Here is a 22,706-nt window from a genome sequence, read left to right as displayed (position 1 = left end):
AAGTAAGAATAAACAGAAAAAGGTTTCGGGAGACGATGAGCTCTATAGGCCTAACCAAGATATGGAGCATGAGCTTGATTCCACCGATGAAGAGTTACCCATTCCACAGTCTAAAAGTAAAGACAAGTCCAATGCTATTCAATGGAAGGTAGTTTTTTCTAAGCTGTACATTAATAATTAAGCATGTCTCTCTTCTTTACACATGTAATTGTGTATGCATCAAGATGATGTGTTCTGCTGCTATATATATGTCATATGTGGGTTTAAAATTTAAAATATAGGTTTTAAATTGAGAATGGAACTCTATTATCTCATGCAAGTATATATGCAACTAGGAAATGTTTGAATGTTTTGATTTGCCATCAACTATGAACACGTATTGATTGAAAATTTGTCCAGTTCTCTACAGATTTAGAAAGTAGTTAGAAAAATGTCTTGGTGTACTACTGTTGCTTTATAATGTTGTTGTTGCCTATTGCTTTGCGGCGGTTGAAACTTTAATTCTACTGCTCTATTGTCATGAGTTGTTGCCGCCTTAATTCATTTTGTTTATCTCTATCTACTCTAATATGTTGCTCCAAGTTTTCTGCTCCACTAGTGAGTGTTGTTCCCCCTTCCTGCAGACTCCCCTCTTCCCTTACCCTTTGTCCTTCAACAATTAATTAAATTTGTTCCCCTGTGCTGCTGTGGTTTTCCTCTTCTCTGATATTGCAATAGAGTTTTGGGCTTGAGGTTTGGTGGCCCGTCAGTTTGGTGATATTTTCCTTGTATGCTCATATGCCTAAAGATCAGCTCAAATTTGACCTCTTATGTCAATATGGTGTCTGAAACAGTAAAGAACACAATTCTCAAGGCTACTTGAAGCACATGCTTAGTTAGACATTAATGTTGAATTGCTTATAAATGCCCTTATGAATGTGTGGTCTATGATCAATTAATTGCTTATCAATTTAACAAGAGTTATGAAGTGTGAAAACTTTTTTTGTATAATGTTTGTACATACATATATTACAGTATTGTATGTCTTTCTTTTTTCCATGTTTGTTCCCAATTTCAGATTCGTAAAATGAAGGCTCTGACTCGAAAAGCAGTGATGGCAAAACGTCGGCGAAATGTTGATTTGGTTTCTTCACATGGTGGCTCATCTACCCCTAATCATACATTACATCAGCATTATTCAACCACAAGAGACGGATTAGAAGTTCAACACTTAAATCATGACAAGAATGATAAAGAAAATGGCAAGCTATCGTTTGTATTTGTAATTAAAATTCTTTACCTACATGCTTGATAAGTCATTTTTTTAACATTTGAATTTCTTTGCTCATGTTAGCTGAAAAGGATAAGCCTAGAAGAGGACCCACTATGTGCTACAAAGTCCATGGACGCAGCGAAGAAGAACGCTTGGAAATTACCTTGAATGAGCATGGACAACCTGTTGGTCCGGATGACAGTACATGCAATGAGTTCATTAGCTTCTTAGGAACAATAGCTCGAAAAGCAAATATCCTACTACTGACTGTCAAGAATTGGCCCATACTAAGGAACGAGAAGAAAGAAGAACTTTGGGATTATGTCTTGGTGAGTTACTTACTCAATTAAATAAATATGGTAGAAATGTTTTATAATTGCTTAACTTGTCCTATATGGATTCTGCTATCATGTCAGAGTGTCATGTTAAACTTTCTTGATTGGCATATGTTATGTAAAAAAAATGAACCCCAACTGTCATTATTGTTGTCGATCTGCCTACATGGTGTTCTGCTTGGCTGCCTGCTACTTTTTAAGATCAGTGACTTGTTTTGTAAGTGCTAGAATAGGTTCTAGACTTTCAGTGAGTTGTTTTCTTATGTTCTTGATTTGTGATTAAGATTAATTAATTGGCTAACAGTGCCAATATGATCACTTTAGTATAACTTTTTTTTGTATTGTTGTAGAAACATTTTATTGTCCCAATTGAGGGAAAAAAATGGGTTTTGCAAACCATTGGCGCTGCTTGGAGAAGGTACAAATGTTATTTAAAAAGAGTACACTTTCATAAATATGACAATGATAAAACAAGGATGATCAAACGACCAAAACTAGTCCCAAAAAATATGTTCCAAGACTTGTTAAAGATTTGGAATGATGTCAAATATGAGGTATTACATTTATACAAGTCTCTTATATTTCCCTGCCTTTATAGCAAATGTATATTTCTTGTCTTAAAAAAAATGTTATTCATTAGTTCACCGTCTTAATTTGTCAGGAACGATGTATGCAAAATAAAGCAAATCGGTTAGTTGGAAAGGAAAAGAACATTATGCATACTTCAGGACCAAAGAGTTTTGCTAGGGTTCGATATAAGTGGGTGAGTTTGTTTGTTTGCTTATTTACATTTCTCATCACTTTTATTATTGGTTTTATTTCTACATTAAAATAATTGACACTCATTACTCTTGTATAGAAAAAGGATAATAAAACAACAAAAAATCCTAGTTTAGCTCAAATGTTCATAGCAACACGCAAGGAGAAGCTAACAAAGCGAAAGCCTGGTGACCTAAGGGACAAATTGATGGTAAGATTCATTGTCATTTCATGTTAACTTTTTTTCATTTAATTTTGTCAATATTAATTTTTGTCCTTTATCTTTTAAAATATAGACTGAACTTGAGAAATTAGATTCAGAGGAGGAGGTTGAAAGTGTTATTTCAACTATTATTGGTTCTGATAACAAGAAAAAGTCTCGATTAAATTTTCATGGAAGAGGTGTTTCATCAACTCAATTAAAGCAGAAGGCCTTGATGAAGGAAGCTGAAGAGAAGCATGCTCAGGAGGTTCAAGCTCTACAAAAAGATTATGAGGACAAAAGGCAACAAGATAGAAGGGAGATAGCATATGGTCTTAGCTCCATCCTTTCTCAAATTCAACAACAAAATCCACAAATGTCTTTTGATTTAAGTATGCTTGGCTCTTTATTTCTTGATAATCAATCTGAGAAGGAAGGTGGTAGTACAACAGAAATGCTTCGACTTCAATCTTCGGCTTCTACATCCAAGGTAAAAACCTTTTGATTTCTATATACGTAAAGTATATAGATAGAAAAGTAGCCAAGGCTTTCAATTTTTTTCTCACTTTTTTTTTTTTGGGTATTTGAGCGATACTAAGTTGAAATATTTATCTATTTTATTTTATTTTTTGTACAGGGAGATGAACAAGAAGAAGATGAAGAAGGCTGTGAGTAAGAAGAAGAAGAATATGACTTTATGGCTAAATTTGAAGTTGCTTTAACCTTTTATTATTTCTTCTATTTTTTAGTTAGACTAATATTATGGCATACAACATTCTAGTAAACAATAGATTATTTAGATAGATTTGATGTTGAAAACAAGTTGATATTGTTTTGTTGTACTGTTTTACTATTTAATTTTATAAGTTTGGGATTCTGTAGTCAAATGCTTATTACATGTTTTAATGTTCAACATTTTTCTAATATAACAAATTCAAAATAGTACGACACATTCTCACTCCTTTAATATAATATAGTAATATATTGCAATAGAAAACAAAAATAGCCGATTCATTGTAGTCATTTGATTTATATAGAACAGTTTTCTAAATGTTGTCTTTAAAATATTTGGCAACACTTTTGTATTATTACTAGCAAATACAACATGTGAAAAGATTGTTTTATATTATGCCAAAAGGTAATAATAAAGTGGCAACAATTTTCATTTGTTGCCTTTGTAAAAATGTTGCCTTAGGTATTATTTTACCTTGGTTTTTGAAATTGTTGCCTTTGTACGAAAATGCGTTGCCTTATGAATAGACAACGGGGGCATAAACTACGCCTCATATGTGTTGCCTTAGATACAAGGCAACACTTTTTTAATATTAGGGAATGGTTTTTCATTGTTACCTTAGCTTCATTTTGTTGTAGTGAATAATACCAACTTTGGATTATTCTGGAATAATCCAAAGTTTAGGGGTTGTTTTTTCTCTTCAGTCTCAAGCTGGTCAACAACCTTTAATAACAGGTCTCACCTTGTCATTGCTGCAAAAAAATTGAAAATCAAAATAATTTTTTTTTTAAAAAAAAAGAACAAAAATTTGAAATCGCCCAACCCCCACCCCTGCTCACCGGAACCCACAACCCCACCCACCTTTGTTTCCCTGCCCCACCGGAAAATCCACGCCCCACCCTGAAACCTTACCCCTGACCTTGACCCACCACAGAAAACACCAGAACCCCCTTCCACCATCCTAGTTTTAAACTTTAACGTATTGTGTATGAATCTGATTTAATCGACATATTATTGCTTGAAATGTTAAGTAATTTTTAGTTTAGTGTGAGATTTAAAGTTTAATCACTCCAAATCAATACTCCCTTCGTCTCTTTGTTAAGAGCATGTATTCCTATTTTGGGATCTCAAAATTAAAGCCTATTTCTATTTTAAGATTGTATTATTTAAGAATATTCTCCGCTTTTCGATGACTTGTGTATCACTTTTTTGTACTAAACACTACTACAAAAAACCCCTAATAAGTCAGACTTTTAGAGTCACCTGTACATAAGGTGCGACTTATAAACCTATTGAGTCGCCTCACACTTATTAGGAGACTTGTTAAGTTGGGGTTAAAATCAACAAAGCACCTAACGAGTCGCCTAACATATATGAGGCGACTTGATAGGCTAACAAGTCGCCCCATATATGGATGCGACTCTATAACCCGACTTATTTGGTGGTTTAAATTAGATTTTCAAAGTCACCTGTACGTAAGGAGCGACTCGAAAACCTGTCGAGTCGCCTTATACATATTAGGCGACTTAATAGGTGAGTTTTGATAGCTATAACTCTCACCTAATGAGTCGCCTAATATGTATAAGGTGACTTAATAGGTTAATGAGTTGCACCTTATACACAGGTGACTTTAAAAATCTAACGTAAGTCACCGAATAAGTCAGGTTATAGAGTCACATGCATATATGATGCGACTTGTAAACCTATCAACTCACCTCATGTATATTAGGTGCTTTGTTGATTTTAACTCCAACTTAACAAGTCGCCTAATTAATATGAGGTGACTCGATATGTTTACAAGTCGCACCTTATATACACGCGACTCTAAAAGTCCGACTTGTTAGGTGCTTTATTATATGACCACTACTTAATAATTCGCCTAATACGTAAGACACGACTCGATAGGTTGATTCTTACAATATATTAAAAATAGTTACAATATCATATATACATATAAAGTAACTTTGGCACAATGGCAAGAACTTCAACCTTCTAGGAAAAGAACCAGAGATCAAGCATGCTAAGTAGCATAAACATTGACATTATATGAGCTAATAAAAGTAGTTGGAAAAAAATGTTGATTTTTTACGTGTCACTTCTTTTAACACAAGCGACACCATAAATTAACCTATGGAGTAGCCTCTTTCAAGACAAGTGACACAATAGCTTAACTTATAGAGTCACCTAACAACTAATAGGCGACTTATATAAAAGCTATCGAGTCGCCTAGCGACTCCTAAAGTTGGAAGCTATCGTGTCGGTGGCTATAGAGTCGCCTTTGAGGCGACTCGTTAGGTTATTTACAGGTGACTCGATAGGGGTTTTTTGTAGTAGTGAAATGATGACTTTTTACATCAATTCCCAACACTTTTTCTCTTCCTCTCTTTAATTATTCACAACCACTTTTTTTCTCTCTATCTCACCCTAACCCCACATTGACTTATGCACTTCCACCAACTTTCTTAATTCCCGTGAAAAAACTCAAATAAGCTCTTAATTAATTAAGGGACGGAAAGAGTACTAATTTGTGTGCTTTTTGTATTTTTCAGGCCCGTCGCTGAGCCGGGGCACCCGCCCAGGGCCCACGGACAGAGATGGCCTCATTTTCTGCTTTAAGTTCAAGAGTTAGCTATATTAATTTTATATAAGCAATAATTAAAATGAGTATCTCGCTAGCTTGGTGGTTAGGATAGGTTGATATAGTTAAATGTTCTCTATGGTCAGAGGTTCTCCAATGTTCTTTATTTTTTTTTTTCCTTTCCTGTTTTAAAAATTACCATTTCATAGTATATATGCAAATAATAATTTTAAAATGCTTCATTTAATTTATAAATTCTTTTTTTACTACCATATAGTTGTAGTAGTATATAGTCATAGAAGTATTATTGTTACATTGAGTTTAACTTCCTATACTACCTCCGTTAAATATTATGTGTAACTTTGAAATATTTTATATCTCAATAATATTGCCCCAAAATTGCACATAACATTTAACGGAGGTAGTAAGTTTTTTTCAACAATAATTAAAACTAGATTATTTGGTCAAAACTTTTTAAAAAAAATGATTATATGTTCATATTAAAGTGTGTATTATATATATATGAACCAAGGTGAATAATAGGCATTTTCGTAATTTTGCGAATTTTTAAACTTTTTTCCAATTTTTTAACTTTTAAGGCAATTTCATTTACTTTATGACTGATTTCATTTACTTTTACTAACTTTTCATTTACTTTTTAGAAATAAATCTGGAAATCACTTTGTAAAGTTGAAATATTACGAAAATGTCATTAATGATACGGGAAGCATGTTGACCGTCCGATTAACATGATCTAAGGGCCTAGATTAGTTCCTAGTTCTTATTATAGTCTTGGTTCTCATTATAACCTGGTCCTATATATATGTTGACCGTCCGATTAACATGATCTAAGGGCCTAGATCAGTTCCTAGTTCTTATTATAGCCTTGGTTCTCATTATAACCTGGTCCTATATATATATATATATAGGGTCAAATGAGAAGGGTCTTATAATGAGAAGGATGAGAAGTGATCTAGTGCGTACAAATAAAATGATCTAATGGCTCATATTGTATGTTTCATTAATGACATATCTGTAAATAACATAAAATTTTCTTTTCTCCAATTCCCTTCTCTTTCCCTCTCCTTCTTCCATATTCATCAATCTTCCCTTTTTATTTCTCTGCACAGAAGATCTAAAAAATAAATTCCCCCAATTTTTCTCTCAATCTCTCATACCTGATCCTCTCTTTTCCCCATCATTTCTCCCTCTCTCCTCCATGATCATCTCATTTCAACACCTTTGTTCTCATATTTCAAAAAAAAAAAAATGCATCTATGGCTTCAATTTGTGAGTCGTGGACAGTAAGTTAGAATATAAGACAATGAAGCAAAGAGTAAAATTTAATTGTGCAAAATTTTTAAGCTATATGTGCATTATCTTGTAAAAAATGTGCATATTTTAAATGTTATGTGCATAATTGTTGAAAAATGCAGATCGAGCTTTTTACATAAGGATACATATTTAATTACGTACTAGATTTGTAGCTCATAACCACAATCACTTCTTCATCTCTGGAATTAGAAATTAGAACTTCAACAAAATAAGTTTTAATGGAGGAGAGATAAAGAGTTTTGCGGTGAAGAGGGAAAATAAAAGTAAAAATGAATGTGGATTATTTTTTAATTAAATGTGCATATTTTTTGCACTGAATGTGCATGTTACAAAATTCCTTCTCATCCTTCTCATTTTAAGATCCTTCTCATTGAATATCAATAAAATATATATAGGATCCCAACCTCATATTATATATATATATATATATATATATATATATATATATATATATATATATATATATATATATAAATATATATTAACTATTACTAAAATAGAAGTTGATGACATCATCATTGCCCACGTGTCGCTTTCTCAATAAAAAATTTCCCGCCTAAATGCAATAATGATGTCATTTTTTTTTGTAGAGCTATCATATTTAACATTTTTGAAATTTAAATATTAGAAGCTTCCATATTACAACTAAAACCTATCAATCTATCGTAGGAAATTGAAACAATTTTAAATAACACACTAATAAATGACCTCTTACATTGAACTATGAATTAGACAACATTGAACAGACACTATATCATAATTTTGATGAAAATAAAATATTTTAAAATTACAAAATATACGTAATTCTTATTTATATTCATGTATAATAACGATTTATTTTTAAAATGTACAAATTATAAAATATGTTTTATAAAAACCATGCATCGCACGGGTTCTAACCCTCAAAGTTCAGATAATAATCCAAAGTTGGGATTATTAAAAGAAAATCAGATATAGTTGATATTATTAAAACCAAATTTTCCAATAGAATATACTCCCTCCGTTTTTTCTAAATGCATCACTTTGATTTTTGCACTATTCACATACCATGGTTGACTTAATTTTTTCACCTTTATAAAATAAATAATTGTTATTAATATATCATTAGATTCGTCATAATGTTTAGTTTCATAATATAATTTTGTTATAATTTTTAATAAGTTTAAATATATTAATAGTCAAAATTGCGTATCGACAAATGTATTGGTCAAACTGATGAAATAAAAAAAATAGAGGGAGTAGGTGTTATGAATACACCAGATAACTACTTTGTATTAGATTAATTTGGCTCACTGGTTGAAGCATGCGTTGATTATAGCTCTTTCCTCCTTTTACTTTGATATGAGCAAGTTTAGCACAAGTCTTGGATGTGCGCATGACATCATTTTTAGTGGTCCCCATTAAAAATGATGTCATCAAATTCTTGTTAAGACTCACTATGACTTGCACAAAGTTATCGCTTTAGCCCTAAGACTCAAATATATGACATATTATATGTAAAAAAAGTGTAAAAAAAAAAAAAAAAGTGCGATGGGTCCCAATCTCAACTCTTAAGTTGAGTTTTGGAATTTTAAGACTCAACTCATAAGTCTTAAGATTCAAGATGATGATGTCACCCCCTCTTTAAGTCCTTCAGTCTCTAGTGTACTTTTTTCCTTATTTTATTTTTGTTTTTATTTTTAACTGGAGTGTATCCGTGCTAAGGTACGGTATATACATAGCATGTATATTTAGAAAGAAAAAAAAGGAGATATGAAAGTTGTAAGAAAAAAAAACCTAAAATGCATGACATTTGAGAATTAGGCTTTTGAAGAGTTGTGGTTAAGCGACGCTGCAATTATATAAAAGATTTTTAAAAAATTGGTTATTATTGTTTAATTTTTGTAAAAATAAATAAATTAAAATACACAATGGCTAGAATTGCAAGGATGGAACTTTAGCGGGCTGTGAATCCTGTGATTAAAGGTTGAAAAATGATTGTTAAATTATACTCCACATAAAAGATTTTAAATAAATGGTTATTTGATAAATTAATTAATAAACTGCCTTCATGCATCAATGTACTTTTTGCTTGCAGACATAAATTATTACTCTTTGTAAAAGTATTATACTTTGTATTTTATTTCAGAATCTAATATATATATATATATCCAATGAGAAGGATCTTATAATGAGAAGGGTGAGAAGGAATCTTGACCGTACAAATAAATCCAACGATTCACATTTCACATGTGCAAATGCACATTTAGTACAATTATTATGCACATTTAATTTCAAAATTATGCACGTTTAACTCAAAAAATATGCACATTTATTTTTCACTTTCATTTCCTTGTTGTTTATCGCAGACGAACTCTCTTTAACTCTCTTCTTAATTAAAACATATTTAGAGTTCTAACTTTTGATTTAGAGATGATTGAGAAAGCAATTACGACCATGAAAGACGTACTTGCAACCCCAATAATAAGGATTCACTGACCTTAGTTTAGATCATGAATTGATTCGTCCGAAGTATATTATTGAACAATATGCACATTTAACCTAAAAGATATGCCCCTTTAGTACAAAATACTTGCACATTTAACTCAATAAATATGCACATACCATCAATATATAAATGCACAATCTTTACAAGAATAATGCATGTTTAGTTTTAAAATTATGCAATTGAGATATGTTTGGTTCGTTGACAGGAACATGCTAATTTGAGTCAGTCAATCAAACACATGCTTATAGATTCGACTGAGTTTACCAACTTGTATTTATTTTTTTTGTTCAAAAATACTTGCATTAATCAAATAATAATTTACTCAGAAGTTCAAAGATTTGAGGGAAGGGATTGAATGTTAGATGGGAGTAAGAAAGAAGAGAGAGAGAGAGAGAAAAGGTAGGGAAAAAGATGACCAGGTAGGAGAGAGATTGGATTTTTCTTAAACAAAAATGGGGAAGATTGATGAACATGGAAGAAAGAGAGGGAGAAGTACACGGGAAAGAAAGAAAATTGGGGAAAAGAATTTTTATTATTATTTACAGTTTTGCCATTAATGAGACATGTGATTAGAGCCATTAGATCATTTAATTTGAATGGATGAGATTCCATCTCATTCTTCTCATTATAAGAACTTTCTCATTTGACTCTAAATATATATATATATATATATATATATATATATATATATATATATATATATATATATATATATATATATATATATCCCCAGGTTTTTAGAGCACCACGTAGAATTTAACTTTCTTAGCACGCCATGTAGGATTATAAAGTTTAGTTGTAGCCAATTAAATAAGAGATTATTAATTTTTTTTACAATTAAATAATTTAAATGCCACGTAAGCAAAATTGACGAATGAGATTTTAAAGTTTAAATTAATTAAATACAAAATATTATCTTTTGAGATTAGGAATTTTATCTAATATTTTAAAACTAATATAATAACGATTTTAATCACATAAATATAAAAAAAATATTTTTTTAAAAAATACTAACAAACCGTACACGGGCTTCATCTAATTTACTAATATGGAATAAGTTGTACTCCGTAATACTTTAATTTGTTTTTTTTTTCTTATAAAATAATTTGATTAGTTAGAAGTTGTGCATTTTTGCAATTTCTTTTTCTAGTGTTATACAAACCTTTTCAATATCTTCTATGATAAGTTGTTTAATGGTCAACTATTTGACCGCATGATTTAAAAATTGTTTCATATATTAGTCATTTTGTAGATTACATAACAAGAAATTTGGGTTTTACAAATAAGACTTTAGTTCTTTGTTAGATAATTTGCTAAAAAAATCAACCAAACTTTTGTACAATTATTCTCTTGGTACATATTGCAATAAGTCTAACCAAGTTAAGCTTGGTCGATCTAGTGGTAAGGATTTTCACCTTTTAACTATTCTTAAAGTGTCTGACCCGCAAATATCGGATCAAAAAAATCGCAAGGGTTGAGGTACGGACAGGGGTCTTGGTAAGGCGGGTGTAAGTTAATTTTATTGTAAGATGGTCAATATAAAAAAATAACTTTAACTATTTTTATGGTAACTTTAACCCCTTAAAGGTTAACTTTTAATTTGTCGTTGATTTGAATTTTATGTTAATGTGTAATTTTCTATAAATTTATGATTATATACTTCAAAGGCTAATATGATTAATTTGATATCTTATAAGTTTTTTGTAAGATAAAATTTATTTTTTAAAAAATAATAACTGTTTTATATGTTCTTACAAATCCCTACCTTATAAAAAGTAGAAAATTACTCTTATGAATAGTGTAATGCCAATTATACCCTTTAAATTGTGTATTTACATATATACCCTCATTAATATGTATAATTTTTTTAGTGAATAGTGTTTGGACAATTATACCCTCTAAAATATTTAATTATGTACTTATTTGCTCTCATGCATTAATGTTAGTTGTATTAGACATTTATACCCATAAACATAGTTGTTTACATATTTTAATTCTGCCAACAACTAAATTAGTGATTTTAAAACAAGCCGAAAGAGGTTCTAGATATGACTAGCTATGCGCGCGCATCGCGCGCGTTAGCTGCCCTAGTATAAATAAGGGTTTATAAGTTTAATGTAGGGATACACAACTCACAAGTCACAACTAAGCACAAGTGCATACTCCGTATTAAGGGATGCACTAAAGGTAGGATGAAATTAAATATGAACCACCTTGATAATTCTTGTTCGTTTAACTACGAACAAAGGCCCGTAGAAAATATTATGGATATGGAGCCCAAATATAAGATATCATTTGGGTTTTTTTGGTGACCTTCAATTAGTTTAGGGCCCAAACAAGCACTCAAACCAAAATGGGATGGCTAACTTGGCTTGAGAGCTTTGTATATAAGTGAAGCAATTTGAAAATGTATGGTCAAAACTCAAAACTCACAATATGTAATTTTGCGAAGAAGGTTTGTTTGGGCCCATGGCATTAAACAATTTGAAAATGTAGTCCTTGTCTCCCAAAATATAGTTCATGTTTATGATATTTTACGGGAATTAAGGAGGGAGTGCGTGTAATGCATAAAAATCAAAACAAGTACAAAAAGTAATTGGGGGCACAAATCTAAATATATATAAATAAAGTAAGCATTTTTGAAGAGCATTCGGAGCGCCACATAAGAAAAGGTATTATTTTGACCAATAAAAAATTTGATTAATAATTTATTTTAGATATAAAAAATTCACTCGCCACCTAATCAAAAGTTACGAATTTTGTCACATAGATAAAAACAACTAATAGTGAATAATTAGAATTTAACTTATTTATAAAACTAATAATTATCTTTTTTTTACATATATGATGGAAATCTTTGATCGCAATTATTTTTAATCTTTCCCTAGCAAATATTATAAAAATTAGATATTAATAATGTACTCATCGAGACGAATAAAACTAATCTCATATGACTATGGTTGTCCTTATATACAGAGAGCTTTAGAATATTCTCCCTAATTTAATTTTTAATAGTTAAAATATTTTAAATGGGACTAACATTTTGAAACAGAACAAGTAAATGAAAAAAAAAAAAAAACGCATGTGCAAAGGACTTATTTTAACCAATAAAAAAAATTGTCATTTATTTTTGAATTAAAATTTAAATTGTCACCTAAGCAAAATTAATGAATAAGATTTGGGATTTTATATTCAAGCGCCACGTAAAATAAATGAAACAACGAAAAATAATTTTAGTGCTAAAATTTTTTTTTTAAAAAAAAAATTATCTTATATCTAATGACTTCATAACTATACAAAATCTTGAATTAAATAAAATGATTTACTAGAAAGTTTTCAAAAAAAAAATGATTTACTAGAACCGTGCATCGCACAGGCTTACAACTAGTGATGTATTGAGATAGGAACATATATTGTGATATGATATTATATGAGATATAATTGTGAAAAGGTATATGTGAGATATTGTGAATAGATTTAGGAAGTTAAGATATTTAGGAAGGGTTAGATATTCCTATTGTCTATATATATTGTAATATGGCCGAATATTTTTCATAGGAAAATACAATGAGAAAATATAGAGAGAACTATTAAACACGAGAGTTCGTCTGAGAGGAGAGAATGAAAAAACCCTTAATCACGAGAATTCGTGTGAGAGGAGAGGATGAAAAACACGAGGGATCGTGTGAGAGAATAAGAAAAACCTTAAACATGGGAGATCGTGTGAGAGGAGAAGAAAAAAAATATGACGTGTTCAAAAAGAAAAACGTTCTCGTTGTATTATTGATGAGTTCGAAAATAATGACGTTCTCATCAAGTGAGATAATAAAATAATCTTAAACACGAGAATTCGTGTAAGATGAGTGATTAATTGCACTCGTTATTCATTATTTGTGTCCAATATAGTGAGATTGTGAGAGTTCACAATTTTTTATAATACGTTATTTTCATAATTAACGTATAATAATAGCGTGAGAATTATTGTGAGAGTTCACAATATAATTTTTTATGAGAAATCGATTTGGTGACTATATTGATCATGGTGAAATTTGATGAAGAGGAAGAACGTGGTTTGGTCCAGTATTGTCCAAGATGCAGATTTTGTGGCTTGATGCTGACAACAAGATGCAGGTTTTATTTTATTGTCCAAGTCGGACGTTCGAGATCTACACCTCCGACTTGAGGGAGGGTATTGAGATAGGAACATATATTGTGATATGATATTGTATGAGATATAATTGTGAAAAGATATATGTGAGATATTGTGAATAGATTTAGGAAGTTAAGATATTTAGGAATATTAGGGTTAGACATTCCTATTGTCTATATATATTGTAATGTGGCCGAATATTTTGGATAGGAAAATACAATGAGAAAATATAGAGAGAACTATTTTCCCCAATATTTAACATGATGAGAAGAAAGTTGAGGGTATTTTTGGAAGTTTAGTGAGAAAAAGTATAGAGGGTATTTTTAGGGATGTCAATGGGGCGGGGCGGGGCGGATGTTGGCCTTCCCATCCCCATCCCCATCCCCACCTAATATTTTTATCCCCATTCCCATCCCCGCGGCGGGTCCAATTTTCATCCCCATCCCCGCCCCACCGGGTACAACTCCAAAACCATCCCCGCCCCACCCCCCACTTGGATATCCATCCCCACCTTATCCCCAACAAAGACCCGCCTAATCCCCACCAAAGATCCACCTAATCTCCGTATCTCAAATAAACAATCTTACATAATTAATACGAATTATAAAATAAAACATTTTACACACATTTTTGTGTTATAATATAAGTGTCATAAGTATTATAATTTATATTGTATTTCATGTAATTATTTTATAAATAGTATAAAAGTATGTAATTTTGCTTTAAAAGATATATAGATGTCGGTATGAGGTGGGGATGGAACGGGTATGGGGATGGGGCGGGTACAACTTAAAATCCACCCCGCCCCATCACCCATGGCGGGTATGGTTTTTATCCCCATCCCCGCCCCACCACCCGCCAAACCGAGACCCATCCCCGCCCCACTGACATCCCTAGGTATTTTAGTTACGTACTAACACTACTAGAAAACAGCTCATTTTCGACGGATTACGTCCGACGGACACCTAAACCCGTCGGAAACACTAAATTTTCCGACGGATTTTCATTCCGTCGGATATTTCCGACAAACTCATTAAATCCGTCGGAAAATAGGTACTTTACGACAGATTTAAAATTCCTCGGAAATTTCCAACGGAAAAATCCGTCGGAAAGTAATTAAATTTCCGACGGAATTGTAATCATCCGTCGGAACATTAATGCTTTCCTACGGATTTTTCCATCGGAACCATTAAAATATTATTATTTTTTTTATAACACCCTTAATCCTAAAGGGCATAAGGGGCGCCGCTTCTTCTTTCCTCCTTCCCCTCTCTTTCGTCCTTCTGGTTTTCTCTTTCCTCCTTCTCCTCTCCTTCGTCTTTCTCTTTCCTCTTTCTCCTCCTTCGTCTTTCTCTTTCCTCTTACTCCTCCTTCGTCTTTCCTCTTTCTCCTCTTTCGTCTTTCTCTTTCCCTCCTTCTCCTTCGTCTTTTCTATCTCTTCTTCTCTTTCCCTTTGTTTTTTCGTTATTTTTCGCGCAATATTGGTGATTTCATGGTCAAATTGGTGGTTTTCGTCACAACATTCGCATAATTCCGTCAAAAACGATGGTTTCTATGGTGAAATCGAAGGTTTTGAGGTCAAATTCGACCCTGAAAACTCTAGATCTAGAGTTTTCAAGGTCGAATTTGGCCTTGTAAACCTAATTTTGAGGTTTTATGCGGTTGAATCAAGGTATGTATCTCCTTTTTTTTTAATTTTGTTTGTTGTTTTTTTCTGATTTTTTTGGATATTAATGGTGGTGGTGGGTTGTTGTGATGGTGGTGGTGGTGGATAGGGGTTAGTAGATGGGGTTCGGTTAGAGTGGTGGTGATTTTAATCTGTTTTTTTTTTTTTGGTTAATTTTTGGGTTAAGTTTTGTATTGGCAGCGGTGGTGGATTAAGGTGGGTGGTGGGGGTGGTTTGCTTAGGTGGGGTGGTAGATCTAGGCTCGTTTAGGTGTGGGCTAGTGGTGTGGGCTGGTGGTGTGGGCTGGTGGCGTGAGTTAAGGGGGCTGGTGGTTGGGGCTGGTGGTGGGGGATGGTAGCTGGTGGTCTTGGCTGGTTGTGGGGGGTGGACAGGAGGTGGGAGGCTTTTTTTTTGTTATTTTCCGACTGAATTTCCCTCACAAATTTTGGAGATTTACGACGGAAAGCGCCGGTGCCGGAAAATCTTTTCCGACGAATATATTCCGTCGGAACAGTGTTTCCAACGGAATTTTCCGTCGGAAGAGTCTTTTTTCCTAAAACCATTTTCCGACAACCACTTCTGACGGAATTCCATCGGAAACACCCTTTTCCGACGGATTTCAGGGTGTTTCCAACGGAAAATTTCCGTCGGAAATGATCTGTTTTCTAATAGTGTAAATTACATTCCTACTTTCCTCTATTATGTGAGGAATAAATGCTAGAAATAGGAATGTAATTTAGGGACGGGGGGAGTATTTCATAATGTTTGATAAGGAAAAAAATAAATTATGAAAAACATTTCGAAACACTCGAAAAAGAAAACAAAAAACTATAGTACTTTGCAACGGAGGAAATACAAAATTTTTGGGTATTTCAGTATTTGTGCTCTAAGTTACCCAAGCATGCATTAATTTTATATAATTTAATCACAACTCAAATACCATTAATCTCATTAATATGTATTCCGTCTTATAAATCACACTCCATACTCGGTAAGAAATGAATAAAATGAAGTACTTAGGGATAAACTAAAATTAATAATTATTATGAGTATCAAATTATCAATAATATGACAAACAAGTACAAAGAAATAAAGTACTTTAGTGAGGATTTTTTTTATCAAATTTTAAAGTTTTAACATTTTAACCCAAAGAAATAAAACGGGGCAAACAAAAGGATGGAGGGAGTATGATCAAGTACAGTTGCCACACTCAATCGCTATTACGAGTATAGTACATTTGCCTCAAATCCAGTGTCTAGTTCCTTAATTTTACCAGTCTTTGGTGTAATATTGGTGAGGAATTCATCTTATAGGTTCAGTCCTCCTAGGTAATACGGTACTTAGGTATAGGGAATGTCCTCTCAGGGCTCTCACTACTAAGAGTCTAATTGCGCATACTGAACCAAGAAAACCGTGATGGTTGAGGTATATTCAGGATCCTTCTTATGATAAGAAAACAAAACGTATGTAGTTAATAGAATTTGTTATATACACCCGGGTGTACCGTACACCTCGGTCATTTGCTCATTTAATCAACAAATGAGCAAATAAAACTTAAACTCATTTATTAATTGAATGAACAAATGACCCCGAGTGTATGATATACCCGAGTGTACATAACAGGCTCTCTCTAGTTCATTTATACCGTATGGAGTTATTTGCAAGGGATTAATTAGAGCCTTTAGAGGGGAAATTACCCTTTAGAAGATGGTCCAAATCTAAAGGGTATCTTAATTACGAGTTCCTCCACTAATTAATGGGCAACTACCCTTATCAAACTTGGCTAAATCAAGTTAATTAATTCTCACTTTCTTAATATCATACTCTATCCTCAGCTCCCCTAATTTATCTTGGGAATGGTATTAGAAGGACGACCATCCAAGAAGATGCTGGGATTTAAACCTTCAATTCGATGCCGGGATTTAAACCTTCAATTCCTTTCAAAAATCGATAATTATCCATTGCGATCAATTTGTTTTTGTTTTTGTTTTTTTCATTTCTTTATCTGTAATCTATTATATATATATATATATATATATATATATATATATATATATATATATATATATATATATATATATATATATATATATATTTAAAGAGAGTATTCCATTGTATTAAATTTTGAATTATTTGCCGCGATCCAAAATGTAAATTTATATACCTTGTATTAAATTTTTAATTACCCGGAAATATTTCTTCATTTTTTTTCCCTTACAATTTCACTCTTCGGAATTATTGATACACCATAGAACTAATTAAATTCATAAATAACCTTATCGTCATACACAAAATTGTTAATTATAGTTCCCCGTATATTAGGAACATACAAAAAGAGTGGAGATAAAACTTTTTTTTTTTTTAATTATACGAGTAAACATTTATTATTCAACAAACCTTTCTTTTTCAATGGTGGAGTTATTTTCGATGCTCATGAAAATCTCATTGTAAACTGAAACATCAAAGCAACTAACGTTGGCTCGAACATATCTTTGTACGTAATGCATGCATGGTCACATTTACTATTGTCCATTCACAACTAACATAAAAATCTACCATAATTATATGAAAGAATCACATTCATTCTTCTTACACTTAGATATTAATTTTGAAGGTATGCAGGACTAAACTACAAAATCCAGCAAAACAAATTGTAGGACATACGCCCAAAATTTTGGGATTTCATGTCTTCCACAAAAATAAGAAGAAAAAAAGTGAATTTTCATCTTCAATAATGAGATTAAATATTCCCTACATGAAATAATCTTAACCATTCTCCAAAAATCTATTCTTTAAATTAAAACAAAGTGAAGAACACTTGTACGTTGGAAATAACAAACTACTACAGACATTCAATCGACTTTGTAAGCAACCCTCACTGACCTTAAATTTCTCGATGTGAAGAGAATAGTTGTGTGAATAAAAGGGAAATTTGGCTAACATTCTCGTACTCAACCTAATATCAATTGATTTTTGGTAAGGAGTGATATAGTTGGTTGGATTTTGTCATGTACGAATGTTTTTATTTTATTTTATTTTTCAAAAAAAGTAGGAGATTGTAAATTAATGGTGATAGAAAGAAAAAAAAAATAGAATAAAAATCTATTAGTCTCTCATTTCCTTTCTATTTCATATCCTTGCTAACTCTAATTATAAGCACATGTTTATAATTATTACATCAATTACTATTAATTATTATTATTATTATTATTATTATTATTATTATTATTATTATTATTATTATTATTACAACACATCCCACACTCTTTGATGAATTTATTGATGAATTATTTATTATTGATGAATTTGCTCTCTTAAAATAAGTTAAATAATAATAATAATAATAATAATAATAATAATAATAATGTTGTGTGAAGGCAACCACTTCAACAATTCACTTGTGATGGTAGTCAGACTAGCGCGAAAGTTTGGTTACAAAAAAGCAATCTTTGAATCCGATAATCTGTCAATCGTTTCTCGTCTTACCAAAGCAACAATTCACTTGACGGAGCTTGATGCAATTCTAGAGGACATTCTTTCTCTTTCGCTTTATTTTGATTATGTTTCTTAGTCTCATGTCAAAAGGGATGGCAACATGGTTGCCCATCACCTTACCAAGTTTATTCCGTTTGGAGTCGAAAATGTTTGGGTTAATCACAGTCCTTGTGAGATTGCCCCGTATGTTTTGATGGACACTTTAGCTTTAATATAATTTGACTCCGACGGTTTTCTCAAAAAAAAAAAAAAAAAAAAAAAAAAAAAAAAAAGGCAACCACCTCAACATATTTAAAAAAAAAAAAGTGTGAAGGCAAGTATGCTACTTTATAAACATATCCAACAATCTAATTACACTGAAATCATACAGAGTATTGATTTATAATTACCTACAAAGCAAGTTAAAAGTTACTCAAAATTGGTTATATATTACCTTAAAAAATTGATATTTTGATAATGTACACAAGTACACATAAGTCATCAAATACTATGTACATGATGTGTGTGACTTCTACACCGTAATATAAACATATTTAAACTGATACCGTAATATAAACAGATTTGTAAACCGTTAAAAGAAATCTTGATTTTTATTTCTTTAACACTTTAGGAAATCTAAAGTATATTCATTGGTGGTCATTTTTGTGAGGCACAAAATTGTGATAAGCCAAATGTGTAACAAAATCTGCCAACACATAATTCCACAGACAAAGAAACTTTTTTAAAATATCAATTGTCTTTTAAATCATGTATCCCTCCCTCTATTCATAAAAAATCTTTTTATTAGATTTTGACACGCATATTATAGATTTTACTATAATAATTTAATAAGGTAACAGTGTGTGAGAATAAAAGGGTCTGCCGGTCTGCTTTACTTTGATTAAGAAATAATATTTTTAATTTGAAATAACTAGATTTTTTTTCAACATCCTGAGAACCGATATAAGAAAATTATTTATGAATGAAAAGAGTATTTGTGATATTTAAAATAAAATTTTAAAAAATATTAGTATTTTATAAGGTGATCCTCTCCTTAGCAAATAGAGTGAAATTTCATGGGTGTTGTTATTTGTCGCTCCCATTTTACCGGGTAACGCTCCCTTTTTTTCTTGAAATTTCAATTTTACCCCTAATATACAAATACGGTTTTTTCCTTCCCGACCAACATTTCTCACTTCTTTACTTCTCTCTCTAACTCTCTTACTCTCAAACTCTCTAAAACAATTTTTTTTTTTTTTTTTTTTAAAAATTCAAAAATTGTTCTTCATTTTTTAAAAAAACAACAATCATCATAAACACAAAAGAAAATGGGTGATTCGAGGCGGATTAGGCTGAGATTCGGAGGGAGGACCTTCAGCGGCGCTGGTGGCAGCGGCGGAGGCGGCGGCGGCCGCGGCGATGGTGGAGACGAGGTATTTTGTTTTTTTTTTTAATTTCGGATGACATCCGCCCAAAATTTCCGGATGTTCCATGGAGGATCCGGAAATTCCAGGCGGATCCTCCATGGAACTTCCGGAAATTTTGGGCGGAAGTTCCATTATTTTTTTTTTTTTGGCCCATTAATAAAATTGTTAATTTTATTTTTATTTTTTCGGATTTTGTTTTTTTTTGTTATTTTGAAGTGTTATGGTGATTATTGTTGATATTATTATTGTTGTTGTTGTTATTATTGTGCTTATTATATTTTGTAATGTAATTATTTTAAAAAATATGATAATTTTTATTATTTTGTTGATATTAGGTTTTTATTATTAATGTTAAGGTTATTGTTGTTGTTGTTAATTTGTTTTTTTTTTTTTTTGGATTTTGTTATTTTTGTTGTTATTTTGAAGTGTTATGGTTAGTATTATTATTATTATTATTATTATTATTATTATTATTGTTATTATTATTGTTGATATTATTATTATTATTATTATTGTTATTATTGTTATTATTATTATTATATCTCAAAAACAAAAGTCATACAACCTACAATAAATTAGTGGGAAGCCGAGATACAATCTGGGCCCCCACTCCTCTAGCTATAGCAAAACCTACCCTGGTGAAGATATGAGCTGCAGCACGAGCCCCAATGTCTTGCGTCGTCGAGAACCTCTGAATCCGCTTCAGTAACGCAACAGCCTCCTTCTCTAATTCCCCAAGCGAAGAAAAGGAGAAGGGTATGAAACCATATCCAATAGCCTGACATCGAGCTTCATACTTAACCCGCTTCCGATGAGCAGCATCAGCCACAACCCGCCCAGGAATAAAGTCAGATAGCCCTGACTGTGTCAAAGGAGAAGACCCTGTCAAATCAACACAGACATCGCGACCACGATCCCATGAATAAAGTAACACATCCGCAGGTCTGAGGGCCTCGTCGTTCCCTCCAGCCAACCCAATGTCAACCTCTTTTCTCGCTGAAATCCCAGAACGATAACAAACATCAACAAGGGTATCCCGAACAACATTATGCCGATGTTTAATACCCACAATACCAGCACAAGACACCGCGTGATCACCGAAAATATCTCCAGCAAAAACCCTCGAACAAGCAGAGCACGACGTGGAGATAGAGAACAATGGAACACCCAACCGATAGGACAACACACATCGATAAGTCTTGGCGTTCATCGTCTGACCCAACCCCGAAATAGGAACCGCCCGAAGCCAAGCAGAGGTGTGATCACCCTGCTGAGATTTCCACAATGCTGATTGTCGAGGAGTTAAAGAATAAGCAGATTCTGCAGAAGCGGTAATCTTTGTGAAATACATATCTGCCAATTTCTTCATGAGTTTAGGGGCAGCGACCTCACTCGGATTACTCAAAATGTCAGACTCCACTGTTCCATTAAACAGACACAACGCATCCTCAAAGGCTCGTCCAAGACCAACAATGCCAGAATGCCGAAGAAGTTGTGTCTGCAACCCAGCAGACTGCAACCGAGAAGCAAGAAAAGCATAGTGACGAACATCACCTGCAGAATAAACACCAAGCCCTCCAAACGCAAATGGTAAGGTGGCAAGCCGCCACTGCCAATCACCAAACCCAGGCCCCGAAGCGGTAACAATACGCTCCAAGGAAGATCGAAGAGCTCCATCAAAAGTGCGCTGAGCTACCTCAAAAGTACTAGGAGGACAAGTACGTAATGCAAAGTAGAGTTTTGAAACTCCAGTACATGCCCTAAGTAACAACAATTCACACTGAGGATCATCTAGCATAGCGACTTTATCCATAAGGGCAATGGTCTTGGTCACCCTCTGCATCACAAGCTCACCACTGAAACCAGAATCGGAACTAGCGGGACCTCCAAGCAACCTAACACCACGCAAAGGTCGAGCAATATTAGGCGGAAAGACACCCACCAGCCAGCTTCGAGGGTCTTCCGTAGGCCAGAAAACTTCAGTTTTTTCCACGTTAAGACATAACCCAGAACGAGTTCCTTCCTCCATAATCAACTGCAGAACTTGCCCCACCACCAAAGTGTCTCCAATAATCGTGCCGTCATCTAAATACCAAGCCTGAAGACATACATCAAAAGTCTCTCTAATTTTACACACTAGAGGTTGTAAAACCAAAGAAAAAAGCAAAGGACCAAGGGGATCACCCTGCTGCACCCCTTGAGATGACCATAAGGTTTGGTCCCCATAGTACAACTTATTATTATTATTATTATTATTATTATTATTATTATTATTATTATTATTAGTGTTATTATTTTTAAAAATAT

General features: G+C 32.6%; 1 protein-coding gene across 1 annotated transcript; it reads left to right on the top strand.

The window, feature by feature from the left end:
- The first annotated feature begins 1,211 nt into the window (after positions 1–1,211).
- Positions 1,212–3,068, top strand: LOC145593040 (uncharacterized). The gene is made up of 6 exons (XM_081649550.1): positions 1,212–1,241; positions 1,334–1,581; positions 1,938–2,141; positions 2,249–2,350; positions 2,447–2,557; positions 2,643–3,068. Exons 2-6 carry the CDS (start codon positions 1,366–1,368, stop codon positions 3,051–3,053), a joined length of 1,044 nt encoding a protein of 347 aa, XP_081505676.1. The 5' UTR covers positions 1,212–1,241; positions 1,334–1,365; the 3' UTR covers positions 3,054–3,068.
- The last annotated feature ends 19,638 nt before the right edge of the window (positions 3,069–22,706 follow it).

This window comes from Chenopodium album, chromosome 18, assembly GCF_948465745.1.
Source record: "Chenopodium album chromosome 18, dcCheAlbu1.1, whole genome shotgun sequence".
NCBI lineage: Eukaryota > Viridiplantae > Streptophyta > Magnoliopsida > Caryophyllales > Amaranthaceae > Chenopodium > Chenopodium album.
The sequence above is the reverse complement of the archived record's forward strand: the minus strand, read 5'-3'. Positions and strand labels throughout refer to the sequence as shown.